We start from the raw sequence: 13504 nt of genomic DNA on the forward strand, positions 1-13504 counted from the left end.
AGCAGTACTTAATCACAAGACATATTCTCTGTGACCCGAGAAGATGCGCAATGCCCTGCTTTCGTGAAGTGACGAGTCCCGACCTGGAGAGACTGCAAGAGATCATACGCCAAGTGCTTCTGCGCTTCACCGTATTCTACGGTCGATCACTGACCTCAACACATGTAGATCAAGATATCTCGATGTGTATCAACCAGCAGTCTCGCATTCTCCATCTGCAGCCTCCAATTGATTAGACCGGACGGATTGATCCTAGCCGTGCACCCCAGGACATGTCTAACTTGTCTCAGTATCAAACTGTGTTCCGGATCATTAAACCAAATACCCCTAGACGGGCCGGTCAAGCAGCCAAGCGCAAGCATCAGACCAACGGCTTCTCTGCCAACCCTTCTGGCATCTCTGCTCCTGATCGCAATGTCAACCTTAACAATGGAGACAATATATCCAGGGCCCAGTCTCGGCTACAAAAACTCGAGGTAATGGTGACGACGTTGATGCAGGCAAATGAGAGCACACATGGGCAGAGTGGACAGGCAACGCCTCCTCATTCTGACAATAGTCTTCAGACACTGTCGACGAGCGTACACTCCGACACAGTTCCAGCGTCCTTGGCGACGGACGCTTCGTCAGCGGCAACATGCTCGCTGCCGAACGGTCATCTGGCTATCAGAGGTGTTGAAACCAGATACCTCGGGCCTACTCATTGGGCTGCGATCCTAGAAAATGTTTGTTTGTACATCGTTGCTCTTGACCGGGTCGTCAGCCTCACCGTGCACAGATTAAAGATATTCAGGAATGTCTTGCGCCGGAACCAGAAGAGGCAGAGGACGGGGACTTCTCGACATACAGGAACGACCCCGACATTGTCCTGTCCGATCTACAGCCTTTGTCCATGGCTGAGGTTTGCACTTCTCTGCCTCCCCGAGCCGTGGTGGACAAGTTACTTTCAGAGCAGTTCAATGCGCGATTTTTACATATCCGTGAGCGCTCTTCGTTGGTTTGTTGTAGAAACATGGCTTATCGTTGCAGCATTTATACACAGGCAAAAGTTTTTACGAGAGGTAGGTCTCACCTTAAGACCACTGGCATTGGAAGATATGGGACATTGATGACTAGCAGTACGAATCATTCTGGAACGATCCCTCATCAACCTCTTTCCTTTGGATTTCGATGCTTTTCTCGCTCATCCATCTGGGCTCTCGGATTGCACGACCCGGAGAGACAGACTTTTTTCAGTCCCTCAAAGAAGCTTCGGGCCTGTTCTTCACGAACGCGGGTCGAGCTTTAGTCGCTGGTCATTACCAGAAGGCTCGTCCCTACAGCGTCGAAGCTATGCTGCTCTATGCCATCAGTAGGTTCTTTCAGCGAGGGGCTTCTGAGACTGAGCCTTGGCTGTTGATGGGGGTGGCTGCCCGTCTTGCTTTGAGAATGGGATACCACCGAGACCCGAGTCATCTTGCTCACATTTCGCCGTTCGAGGGCGAAATGCGTCGGAGAGTCTTCTCCACGGTGCAGACCTTTGAACTACTCTTGTCCTTTCAGGCAGGACTGCCAGCCATTATCCACGAGGAGGACTATGACACAGCACCGCCAAGCAATCTGTTCGACGAAGACTTTGACGAATATTCTACGACAATTCCTCCATCGCGGCCGCCCACGGACCCGACGCCGATGCTTTACTACTGCTACAAAGGCCACCTAGCGCAGGCATTCAGAAAAGTGGCGCAGCAGGCTCTGTCACCGAGATTTCCAGCCTATGCGGATGTCTTGAGCTTGGACGACGAACTCCGTAAGATTCGTGCTCGAATACCGCCGAGCCTTAGATGGAGGCCGCCCGGGTCTTCCATCACCGACGCGACTCACACAATAGTGCACCGGCTCAACGTCGAGCTGGTCTATCAGAAGGGCATGATGATCCTTCACAGGAAGTATCTGAGTCACGACAGGACGAACCCTAAATTTCAATATTCACGGAGTGCCTGCATCGGCGCCAGCTTTCAGATGCTGCAATATCAAGCTGAGGTTGACCGAGCCACCCGGCCCGGAGGTTTGTTGCACAACAGTCAGTGGACGTCGGCGAATCTGGCACACCATGATTTCCTGTTGGCAGCTATGATTACTTGTCTTGACCTATATGAATCTCACCGGCAGACCGGCTCAGAGGCCATGCCAACACTGGACTTGGATGCGCAAAGGATGAGATACGATGCTCTGAAAGTCTCGCACGATATTTGGCAATCACAAACATCAACCTCGTCAGATGCTAGGCGAGCATCGAATATTCTCGCCACCATGCTCTCAAAGATCCCCAGGCCAGGACCCCAAAAGAAAGAGGAAGTGACTGGAATTCACAGCGCAACCGCAGATATAATTCAGCCACTGTCGCAGGAGAAGTTGGACTCCGCAAGGACCGTAAGCGCGAACCAGAGTGGCCCAGGACACAACCCTTTGCCATTGGATAACCCTACGATACCCCTGCCTGATGATGTGCTTGGGGTCATCCACGATCCTGCATCCCGGGAGCTTCTGGACGTGTTCTTTAGCGATTCAGACATGATTGACTGGGTTAGTTCTGTCTTCCCTCTCCCATGGTCTGTTGTCGTTGCTAACCAAGTCGTCGCAGGGTATTCTCGATCAATACATCCAGGATGGGTCAACACCGATGAGGTCTTTCGACTTTTGAAGCCCGATATACCGTGAGAGACTGACCAGAGACATACCCAGAACGTCTTGTGCTGAAGCACCGTCTCGGATCAGTCTCTTTTATGCAGTTGCACTCCCGTCTCGTCTATTAGCGGCTTGGCAACCCAGGCACAAGTCAATGTCGATTCAGGCTGCCGTTTTGACTTGGCCATCCATCGCCATCTCCCATCTCTGCAGCATCAGAGAGTCGATCTGGTTTATTTCGATTCAAAGTAGACAGACGAAAATGACTCTCGAGAACAGCGCGGCGTTCCTCGACGGACCACGACAATGTCTCAGAGTGGGACCCGCCAGCATTGGGAGGCCTGGCCCCGGAGAGATTCTGGTCAAAAACCATGCCGTTGCAATAAACCCAATTGATATCCTAGTCCAAGATCTGGGCCTGTTCATTCAAAATTGGCCCGCAATTCTTGGACATGATATCGCCGGAGAGGTGGTCGAAGTGGGCAATGGAGTGACTGAGTTCGAGCCTGCAGCACGCGTCACAGCACACGCCCTGGGGTTCATAACCGGAAAGTCTGAGGGTTGGGCGTTCCAAGCATATACCGTCATCCCAACACATGCCGCAGCAGCTATCCCACAAAGTCTGAGTTATGAGGATGCTGCTGTCATACCGATGGCTTTCTCCACCGCCGTCGGAGGACTCTACCAAGATGGCTTCCTGGGTTTGCCGCTTCCACAGAACACCCACGAGAAGACGGACAAGACTCTCCTAGTCTGGAGTGGCAGTTCGAGTGTGGGCAGTGCAGTCATCCAGCTAGCTGCTGCCTCCGGGGTCAACGTCGTTGCAACTGCGTCTCCAAGAAACTTCGACTATTGCAAGTCCATTGGCGCAGCGGAGATATTTGATCATGCTGATGAGAATATTGTTGAAAAGCTGGCAACCAGGCTGGAGGGTAGTAGCCTGCTCGGCGCTTTCGATGGTAAGCGTGGAAGTGAAATTAGCCGATATTGTAACATAACTAACATCTACTTCAGCCTTCGGTGCGGAAGACAGCACTCGGAAGGTTGCTGAAATTCTCTCACGAATTGGAGGCGGTTTGATCGCTACAGCAGGGCAGCCACCGGCAGAGCTGCCGGAAGGTGTCACGGCTAAACAAAGTAAGTCATCGTCTGACGATACGTCTGGAGAAAGGCTACTAATGTAACGTCAGTGCTGGCAGGATTGGTGCCAGACACAGATGTCGGCAAAGCTCTCTGGAAGGATTTTCTTCCGGCTGCGTTGGCGAGCGGCCAATACAAACCTGCCCCCCGCGCAAATGTCATCGGTGAAGGGTTGGGTAGCATTCAAAGTGGGATTGACAGGTTGAAACAGGGAGTTTCTGCAAGCAAAATCGTGGTCAAGTTGTAGGCAAGAAATTCATACTCGGTAGATAGACGTGCAATGCGCTAGAAGAGGCAAGTATGCCGATGAAGCTCTCGGCGGCCAATCACAGTTGGGCCTTTGAAACTGCACTGCACGGCACCTCGATCGAGTCTCATTCTCCCTCTCAAGCTCATTCACCATCTCACCCACTTTACCTTCCTCTCCTCACCCTCTATATTGATTTCCGTCCTCCCCGCCGCGACTCTCACAAGACCTCACAACAACGATGGGCGGAGGCGGCAAAGTCGCTTACCCGAAGCACGTCTGGTCCCCCGCCGGTGGGTGGTACGCACAACCTCACAACTGGCGAGCCAACACGCTCGTCATGGGCGTGGTCATTGCCGCGTGCGCCGGACTTGCCTGGAGAGTCTCGGCGAACAGGGAAGTCCGGACCAAGATGCCAGAGAAGGACGTGTTTTTCCCGAGCCGGTAGTAAGTTCGATCCCGAGCACCAATTGGTTGGTTGGTTTGATGCGTTTGGGTGCGAGTGTGGGAGAGGTTGTCGGAAGGGGTTGTGCTCGATGGAGATGCCTTGTATCGTTTTTTTCAGGAGCGCTGGGGACTTATGCTGACGGTTTTGCAGTTGGAGCAAACAGATAATCGAGCACGAAAAGGCGCAGAAGGGCCAATAAACCACGAACCGGTCTTCCACATTACCCTACCGACACAAAATGAACGTCGAGCGAACCCAGCCATTTTCTCTCTTGAGCAAGAAGGCACTGCTCCATTGTACATACTTTCAGAATACTTGAGGCACGGCGCGCATTTGGCTGGGTTGTGACGACTGTGCGAGCGCCGGAGGAGAGAACAAGCAGCAATGAAAGAGGCCCACTGCAGAGTATCAAGACATTAGGGAGGCAGCACAAGAATTATAAAACTGTACATATCACACCGCCGTCAAACATGAAAGGAACCCTGCCGTGCTCGACCGGTCTTGCAGGAACAGCTAGTTCAAGGTCTTCATTGACAAATCAATGACACTTACGAGACTTGGAGATACTTCTTTCGGCAGTGTATGTTCAGCTGCATGAGCTTGAGAGTTGAACGGCTATGTGATCTCTCTCTCGTTTTACGTAGTTACGGAAACGCTCTGGATATGCCTCTCCATTCCAACAGTCACCGTCTTCCGTTGATACACTAGGCATCCCCACTTGCTCAATTGCATACCCAGCCGCGACGGTGGCGTGAAGCAGTGCGAAGAAAAGCCTGTTCTCCCCACCAAATACAGAGCCTTCGGGAACCTCTAGTTCTTTGAGAGAAGCCTCTTCGGGAGGAGGGGTCGTAATGCCCGTGATGCCCATGGCCAACGCTCCCAAGAACGTGTTTCCCCCACCAGTCGGATCCACGACTTTTGCTTTACTTTGGTGATATGCCGGGAGATGTAGACCCTTTGTGCTCCCGACATACGTGGTGCATCCGTGGGCGCCTTCTCTGACCACCAGGGCCGTTTTTAGCGGATTCTGCTTCTGCCCTCGGCCTTGTTGTCGGTTGTCTAGTCCGAGGAGCGCCTCGACCATCCGTTCCCGGGAGGAGAAGTCGGGCATTTCCTTGAAAAAGGACGCGAACTCGTCGGCGTTGGGGCTCACGACGTCGACGCACGCAGCGGCCTCGCGTAGCCGCGATAGTTCCTCGGGCGTGCACAGGTCCGGGATGGGCTCCCAGACGAAGATCGGCCTGTCGCTGTCGCTGTCACTGTCACTCTCCGAGAGAAGCTTCCGTCGCCGAGCCAGAATACCCTGGACCAGCGCCATGCACCGCGCGGGGGAGCAGACCATGTGGAACGCGCGGGCGAGCACCTGCCCGTCGGACAGCGAGTGCTGGTCCAGCCGCCGCTTGGGCGTCAGGTACTTGAACGCCCGGAACTCGTTGGGCCCGTAGCCGTTCCACGCCGTGGTTGTCAGGCGGGACCCGTCGAAGCGGAACACGCAGCTCGTGTGCCACGTCTCGATCGCTGCGCGAAACTCCGCGGGGAAGTCGGACCCCATGTCGACGATCCAGCCCACCGACGAGGCGTGGAGGCTGCCCGCGGCGAGGCGCGCCCCGAGCGCCGCATACGTGCCTGCGCCGCCGATTATTCTCTCCTGCGCTTTCTGCGTGGTGTTGCTGGTACTATCGAGGTATTCGATCTTGTCTGTACGTTCGGAGGGCGAATTAGTGGATTTAGCCGGTAAGACATATACATTTGGTACGAGTACAGCACCAAGGTAAACGAATAACGTGCAGAAGAGACCACACCAGGGGAAGAGGGAGGGGGTATAGCGGACCAATAATCAACATGCCCAGCGTACAGAACGCAAGTCGCTCAGAAGGACTTGCCCCATTGTCATTATTATCGGCCTGAGCCATACGAGGAGATTTGTCGGAAAAAAGGAAATAGACACTCCACTATCCGCTTGCCTTTTCACCCTTTTGAAATTTCGCTATGTAGAAAACTTCCAGGATCTGTAGAAGCTTCATGGAGAGAAAAATCGGGCGGCGTTATTCCTAGCCTCGTTACGTGGGAATCTCCGGCTGGCGATGAAGTCTCCTACGACAAAGTGATGGCGAGGCTGGCCAATCAGAAAAATACGATAGACAGGGAGATAGCACGCGGGCCGGTTTCCCAAAGCAATCGACCTCTTCTCAAGGGTTTCTTCCTCTTCATGTCATCGCCTCGTCTCTCTGATTCTCAAAAGGTGGTCACAAGCCTCAGTCCAGTCCACGTGGACCCATGCGCCTACTACGGAGGGATTCCATCCCCAAACTATTACTACCTTGTGCCACCCAGCCAGTATCTTTTCACAGGGATTCATTGCGTAATGCTTTTTAGCTCATCGGATCCTACGTCAAACCTGGTAAGGTGCCACCCGCTTTTACATAAGCTTTATGCCCATTGGTGGTTGTTGGGTTTCTTGTAACAAGGCGTGGATCTCGAGAACAATTCCCGGGTGGAAAAAAAGGCCCCCGTTGTCGATCGAACAGAAGAATTTCCAAAAGAAAGAGGAACTATAGTGCAAAGGAAGGGAAAAAGTGGAAAAGGGGTGGGTAACAAAAGGCCTTTCCTCCCGGTGCTGGCCGTAAGTAGCCACAACCACTTTCACAACTAGGTACAACCCACCCCTCGCCTCTTTTATATCTTGTTCTATTGCTGCTTTTTCTATTGCTGATCGTCTGGCTAGTCCTTGCTCAATTTGCGCATCGCTCAGTGTCCGCGGGACCTTGGGGACGGAAATATACCAGTGTCAGCCTGCTATAATCTCCAGTTTGAATCTACAGACACACAGTGAAGGTGCAATGATAGAGAGGAACCACCTCGGGCCGGACACCATGCCTCACGTCAAACAACCGTGGATCGAGACGCCCTTGGTCGAATCGACAGTCCTGTCCAAAATCGCTGGCTGGTAAAGAAAACCACGTCCCTCCTTTCGATACACCCACGGATTTACTGGTTGCTGACGCATGGCTCGTTTGTACAGTCGCATCTTTCTCAAACTCGAAAACCTCCAACCCTCGTCGTCATTCAAGTCCCGGGGCATCGGCAACTTGGTGCTTAAGAGCATTCAAGAACAATCAGAGTCCCCGTCAGATGACCGACCGCTGCACTTCTACTCCTCCTCCGGAGGCAACGCCGGGCTCGCCTGTGTCACGGCCGCGACGTCCCTGGGTTACGCGTCCTCAGTCGTGGTCCCCACTAGCACGGATGAACCCACGGTAGCAAAGTTGCTTGCCGCGGGTGCCAGCGAGGTGATTGTCCACGGCGACAGCTGGTTCTTCGCCGACCAACATCTCCGGGAAGTCGTCATCCCCGCCGCAGAAGCCAAAGGGGAGAAGGGCATCTACATCCACCCCTTTGACCACCCTTTTATCTGGGAAGGTGCGGGCACCATGGTTGAGGAGATCCAGAGGCAGATGCCTGACGGCGACGACAAGCCCGACGCCATCGTCTGCTCCGTGGGCGGCGGCGGCTTGTTCTCCGGCATCATGCACGGCCTCGACCGCGTCGGCTGGTCCGACCAAGTCCAGGTGCTGCCGGTGGAGACGCTGGGCGCCGACTCGCTTGCCCAGTCGCTGCAACAGAAAGAGCTGGTGACCCTCCCAGCCATCACGTCGGTCGCGACCTCGCTAGGCGCCATCCGCGTCGCCGAGAACGCCTTCCGCGAAGGCCAGCGCCCGGCCGTCACGTCGGTGGTGCTCGACGACGCCGAGGCTTGCGCCGCCTGCTGGCGCTTCCTGGACGATGAGCGCATCCTCGTCGAACCCGCCTGCGGCGCTAGCGTCGCCCTCGCCTACGACGGCCGCCTGAAGAAGCTCCTCAAGGGATTCTCCCCCTCCTCCAAGGTCGTCATCGTCGTGTGCGGCGGCTCCAAGATCTCCCTGGACCTGTTGACCCGGTACCGCGACAAGTACCAGAAGCGGAGCGAGGAATTGGCACGGAAGTATTCGTAACGTAAGCGCAGGAGGGGTTTGAGAACCAGCCAGATGTCACTACGCTCAGGGCGTGACTTTGTATAGATTTCTTGTAATGGTGCTTTTTTTCAAACGGGGGTCGAAAAGACACAATACAGGCAATCAGCACTCGTCATGGATAAAGAGACGGTGGCACCCTACCCATCTACCTACTTATACAAGAGGTAGAGAAGGAAATACATGACATAAAATGACATCGAATATTCCATTTCTATCGTTGAACAATCACTTTTCCCCCCTGCCCCGAGAAAAAGGAAATATTTGGTACCGCCTTGACTTATACAGATTGATTTGATTGGGCTTTCTGACCCAAGGACATGTATGAGGTTACATAACTCCTGGAATTGGATTGCCGTTTTCGTGCTGGCATCTAGCTCAGATCTATCTTACTTGTTCCCTGGGGAACAAACAGTCCCTGAGCCGCGGGTTCTTATTTGACTGGTCTACTATAAGTCTCGCATTATTGGGCCGCAGTTCTCAGAATTCGGCGGCAAAGTGTCAGCCAGGAAGCCGTGCAAAAGTCACCATGGATCTGCCTGTAGGTCGTGTGACCTCGCTTGCCATGCCGATGTAGAGTCTGTTGTTCCTCACACGGAAGAATGTCGACTCGAGCGTTATTCCAGTCAAACGCTGACTCATTATGGACTGGCAAATCTCGCGATCGAGGCTGACAAGGGTGTTTTCGTAGAGTGGCTGCTATATGCAGTTCGAAGAATGTAGACGATCCCACGGGTCTTCCCACGTCGTAGAATATGAAGTCTATGATCGAGTTCGGACATGCCTATTCGTCAAGGCAGAGGGGGAGCCGTTGGGATCTTTGATGGGAAAAGCCCACCCCTGGAAGAGGTCAAGGTCGAATGCACCACCGACTTCTCGCCTGACGTCAACCGGGAGGACACGTTGGCTGATGTTGGATCTGTGGCCATTACGGCTTCTGAAGAGATCTTGTCAGACACCAAAAGATTGACATCAGATATAAGAGCATCGAGAACGGACGAGGTAGACATACATCCGATGTTGTTATTCTCAAGCCGTGGAAGCTGCTGAATTTTGCTGTTTTGCGTAGGGTGTTTAGGGCAAAATTTGATGCTGGAGAACGATCGAAACTTTTGTGACGTTTTGTGGTGAGCTCATGCTTGAGAATCCCAGCAGGGCTTCCCAACAGACTCTTCGTATCTTCCAATCACAAGAGTTTCAGGTGACCGGTGACCTGATCAACCACACTCTTGGGCCCGAGAACGCCCAGTACCGTGGCACTGCCGGCGGCGATTTGTGTCCTACCAGCGTCGTGTATGATCCTTGCGCAGAGCCCCAAGCTGATAGCTTGTGCCTGAAGTGTCTCCAACTCCTCCTCAGACTTGACTTGCACCGCAATCTTCGGCTGTCCACCCCATTCCCAACGTTTCAGTAGAGGAGCCGAAGTGACATGGTTGAGTAGGTATTTATAGCACGCCAGAGTCGCATGGGAGCATTGTGCGGCAATCTTGCCTGCGAGAAAATCAGTCAATGGCACTGGCAACCGATTCCGGATCTCCTTACCCTTGCCCATGCCTAGGTCTGTCCTCACTGCTAAAACAAGCTTCACCTCCTCCTTTGAGTCCTTGAAGTCATTCAGCTCTTTCCCGTCGTCTTCGTCTTCGTCGTCCGCTTCATCCTCGTCGTCTGCTTGGTCGTCGCTCGAGTCGGCGTGGACTTTGACGTCGTAGCTGTTTGGCCAGCTTTTCTTTGCCTGGTTCGCACTTCCGGAACCACCAAAAACACCGATACTGGAGCCCTGGCCTATGAAATAGCCTGCCAGCAGGCCAAGAATGACAGAAGAGACCGCCACGGCCGTCAGAGAAGGGGAGGTTTTGTCGGCCATGCTTGAAGAACCTTGCGGGAAGATCTAGCCGGAGAGAAAGGTAAATGTAGATCAAAGTAACGCCTCAGACCCCTAGCATGCTCTCAACCGACCCATGCCCCAATGAAGTCACCTCGATATTTCCTAAGGTGGATGGGCGGATTGCTGGGAAGACTTGGAGGCAAACACGCCAAGCAATACTGAGTGTCTTGGCACGACACTCGGCGAGCCTGCTTGACCTGCAGACCTGGTAGATCGTTACAAGAATCTCATTTCTATACCATGTTCTGCATGTCTCTCGCAATCTATATGATGGGAGCTGTCGGCCGGGAGTCGCAATAGCTGGCTCCCAATCAGTCTTCAGCCTATTAAACAAGCTCGGTCATCGAACTTGGGTTGTCCTTTGCCTCCACTTCAAGTTTTGTACCCTTTTCCTGCTTCGCGTGAGATGACTTGAGATGAGATGGACAACCGACCGCACGTCAAGTCGCTGCATGTCTTTTGATCCCCTCCAAACACCCTTGAATGAAATCAATCCCAGTACTTCCTCAACAGCTCCTCCTCAACGCCAGTCCACCTCGCGTACGTTGCGAGAATTTTGCCAACGTAGTTCATGATCCCGCCCATGAAGCCTGGGAACCTCGACTCGCTCATCTCGCCGACCAGAGCGGCATGTAAGATGCTATACGGCATACCGGTTTTCGGGTCGGCCAAGCCATCGTTGTTGAGACCAAAGAGTACGTACAAGCTCCTTTCAAAGCCTGCGTGGGCGGGCACCACAAATCCTTTGAAGGTGACGTCCTTGTCTCCGTCGTTGAAGAAGCGGTGGTGGGTGCCAATGGGGATCTCTGCCGACTCGCCTGGCTTCAAATGGAATGGTTCCCTATTGCCCAAGATGACACCCAAGTCGCCTTCGACCGCTTCGAACCGCTCGGCATAGGTGGTGTGGTAGTGGAGGGGCGGACCACCTCCTGGCTTGCACACGAGGATGGCGTTCGCTTCTTTCCCTCCGGTTTCACACCCGTATGTTGTCCATGTGATTGTTTCCCCCGAGTTTTTGTTGACGATGGTGCGACGCTTCTCGTCCCTGATTCCAGGCGGAATGTTGCGGTTGGTATTTGACGACGACATTGCTGGTGTTCCTGTGAAGATGGCGATATGGGTGTTGATTGGAGTCGCTTGCAGCAATCTGGAACTTGCAGGAGATATTTCACGTTTCTGGGAGATTGGATTGCTCATCTCACATCCTGGGACGCGGCTTCACTGCATTTATTTATATGCTCGTTGGTTCTACATGCCAAGGGGATTTTGCCGCCCATAGCACAGGTCGTTGTCTCCAGAGCCATCTCACAGGCGAGCCAAGTCTCAATACTACTTGTTGAGAGACCTACAACGACTCCAGTGCTTTACACCACCAGCTCGAGAGGGTAGCATCACCCAGGAAAATCCTGGCCTGGAAGAGCTGGTTACAAGGGTCACCTAGACCTAGAGCAGGCTCGAGGAAACTTGCCGAGTATCTTTGCCATGGGTCCCGCACTGCCCGATCGGGACGAAGCCTTTGTTTAGGTGTACTTACTTACGAGTAGTACTATGCGGCTGTTTGGTGTTTGTAAGCGAGGATGACGGCTGTAGTGAACGTTTGGTAGGGGCGCGTCGAAAGAGGAAGTACGTTTATTCCCGCCCGGGAACGAGAAATGGCGGGGGGGCTAAGTTCTCGTATTCAGGGCCGTCTTACCACCTCGTCTCGTAGTGCTTCGTCGCTAATACCACCATCGCTCGCTCTTGGCTGGCGCGTGGCTGGTACATGTTAGTATTGGTATTACTAAGCCCGGTCTCTCTCTATTGTTGCGCCAATGAGCCAATGGTGCTTGGACTGGGTGCCAAGGTGGTACAATGTGACAAAGCAGGGTCGTGGCCAACCAAGTCAGGTGCGTGAGAGTAAGGGTCTCATGAAAGTGCCCAGTCATGCCAGTACAGGTATTACCGCGAGGTCGTGGGGACGAATCGGGGTTCAATGCGACAGACACGGTCGTCATAAGTGGTCGATACTGCCACGATGCTCTGATACTCTTGTGTGCGTGCGTGTGTGTAGGGAAGGAACAGAGCGAGGAGCCCATGCCTGCGAGAATTGAGAGGCGATGACCGCGAATGAGACAACTAGGTTCTCGGGTATGTGTATGGTTATCTACATAAGTCAGGACTGAGACTGAGACTCAGACTACCTAGTAAGGCTCGGAAGGTCCCATTATGCTCATATTCATGTTCATCTCTACATTCATATCCATCTCATGTCCATGTTCATGTAAGCTGTAAGATCTAAGATGAAGGTGTAATGTGTACGGTGTAAGATGGCTTAAAAATCAAAAAGAGCTGGTGGTAATCCCCCATCGGCTCAGTATTTGTGGCATGGCTTGGCAGCCAAAGGGTCTGAAGACTCCTGAAGAGGCGGTACGCGATTATTGAAATATGACAACACTATTGAAGTAAATTATGTTGCTGTGCATTAATATTCCTCAAAACTCCGTCGACCCTGATGAATCTGTTCCCGCGGCACGTCCGTCCTTTCGTATCGCGCGCGACGAGGGAACAGAACCCGGAGACGTTGTATAAAGTTCATATTATATTGATAATCTACTCTCGCAAAAAAAAAAAGGTCTCACCCCATTATCAAGCGCCTGCTCAGCTTCATTCCTTCCCCTGCGGGCATGCTTCCATGTGCTCGGAAGACGGCTTCCAGGTCCCTCTTCGCGCTGCCGCCGGGTTGCGGACACGTGCTCTGTTCGACGCAATAGTTTTGTGATGAACAGGAGGGGCCGAAGAGGCCGTCGTTCCTTACACACCTGTCGAAGAGGAGGTCCGGGTACCTGTCGACACAGTCGCTGTCGGTAGTGCAGGTTTCGCCCAAATTTGAGCAAAAGGCCGCGCCAGTGTTGCACTGGGGCGTATGGCCGTCAGATAGGATGTTGCACAAGCAGGTGCCACCACTCATGTTGAGACAGTCATTATACTGCTCCGACGAGCAGGTTGATGATACGGCTGGCGGTGCTGATGTTGTCGTGGTGGTGGTGGTGGTGGTGGTGGTGGTTGTTGTCGAGGTGGTCGTGGTTGTAGTGGTTGACGTAGTAGCGGTTGGGGTAGTGGGTGTGGTT

At 53.3% G+C, this 13504-nt stretch overlaps 6 protein-coding genes across 6 annotated transcripts; 3 read left to right on the plus strand and 3 right to left on the minus strand.

Moving 5' to 3' along the window:
* Nucleotides 1–272: 272 nt before the first annotated feature.
* AYO21_08286 (hypothetical protein) lies at nt 273–2700 on the plus strand (the record flags this gene model as incomplete). Its single annotated transcript, XM_022658233.1, has 4 exons — nt 273–725; nt 779–997; nt 1050–1061; nt 1117–2700. 4 exons carry the CDS (start codon nt 273–275, stop codon nt 2698–2700), a joined length of 2268 nt encoding a protein of 755 aa, XP_022509506.1.
* Nucleotides 2701–2929: 229 nt separating this feature from the next.
* On the plus strand, nt 2930–4054 carry AYO21_08287 (hypothetical protein; the record flags this gene model as incomplete). The annotated part of the gene is made up of 3 exons (XM_022658234.1): nt 2930–3626; nt 3682–3804; nt 3858–4054. 3 exons carry the CDS (start codon nt 2930–2932, stop codon nt 4052–4054), a joined length of 1017 nt encoding a protein of 338 aa, XP_022509507.1.
* A 1034-nt stretch (nt 4055–5088) lies between these two features.
* Nucleotides 5089–6415, minus strand: AYO21_08288 (hypothetical protein; the record flags this gene model as incomplete). Its single annotated transcript, XM_022658235.1, has 2 exons — nt 5089–6200; nt 6358–6415. 2 exons carry the CDS (start codon nt 6413–6415, stop codon nt 5089–5091), a joined length of 1170 nt encoding a protein of 389 aa, XP_022509508.1.
* A 960-nt stretch (nt 6416–7375) lies between these two features.
* On the plus strand, nt 7376–8494 carry AYO21_08289 (hypothetical protein; the record flags this gene model as incomplete). Its single annotated transcript, XM_022658236.1, has 2 exons — nt 7376–7449; nt 7525–8494. 2 exons carry the CDS (start codon nt 7376–7378, stop codon nt 8492–8494), a joined length of 1044 nt encoding a protein of 347 aa, XP_022509509.1.
* Nucleotides 8495–9698: 1204 nt separating this feature from the next.
* AYO21_08290 (hypothetical protein) lies at nt 9699–10376 on the minus strand (the record flags this gene model as incomplete). Its single annotated transcript, XM_022658237.1, has 2 exons — nt 9699–10003; nt 10055–10376. 2 exons carry the CDS (start codon nt 10374–10376, stop codon nt 9699–9701), a joined length of 627 nt encoding a protein of 208 aa, XP_022509510.1.
* Nucleotides 10377–10886: 510 nt separating this feature from the next.
* On the minus strand, nt 10887–11486 carry AYO21_08291 (hypothetical protein; the record flags this gene model as incomplete). The annotated part of the gene is made up of 1 exon (XM_022658238.1): nt 10887–11486. The coding sequence occupies one exon, from the start codon at nt 11484–11486 to the stop codon at nt 10887–10889; it is 600 nt and encodes a 199-aa protein (XP_022509511.1).
* Between the last annotated feature and the right edge of the window lie 2018 nt (nt 11487–13504).

Source organism: Fonsecaea monophora (assembly GCF_001642475.1).
Source record: "Fonsecaea monophora strain CBS 269.37 chromosome Unknown Scaff70, whole genome shotgun sequence".
Taxonomy (NCBI): Eukaryota; Fungi; Ascomycota; class Eurotiomycetes; order Chaetothyriales; family Herpotrichiellaceae; genus Fonsecaea; species Fonsecaea monophora.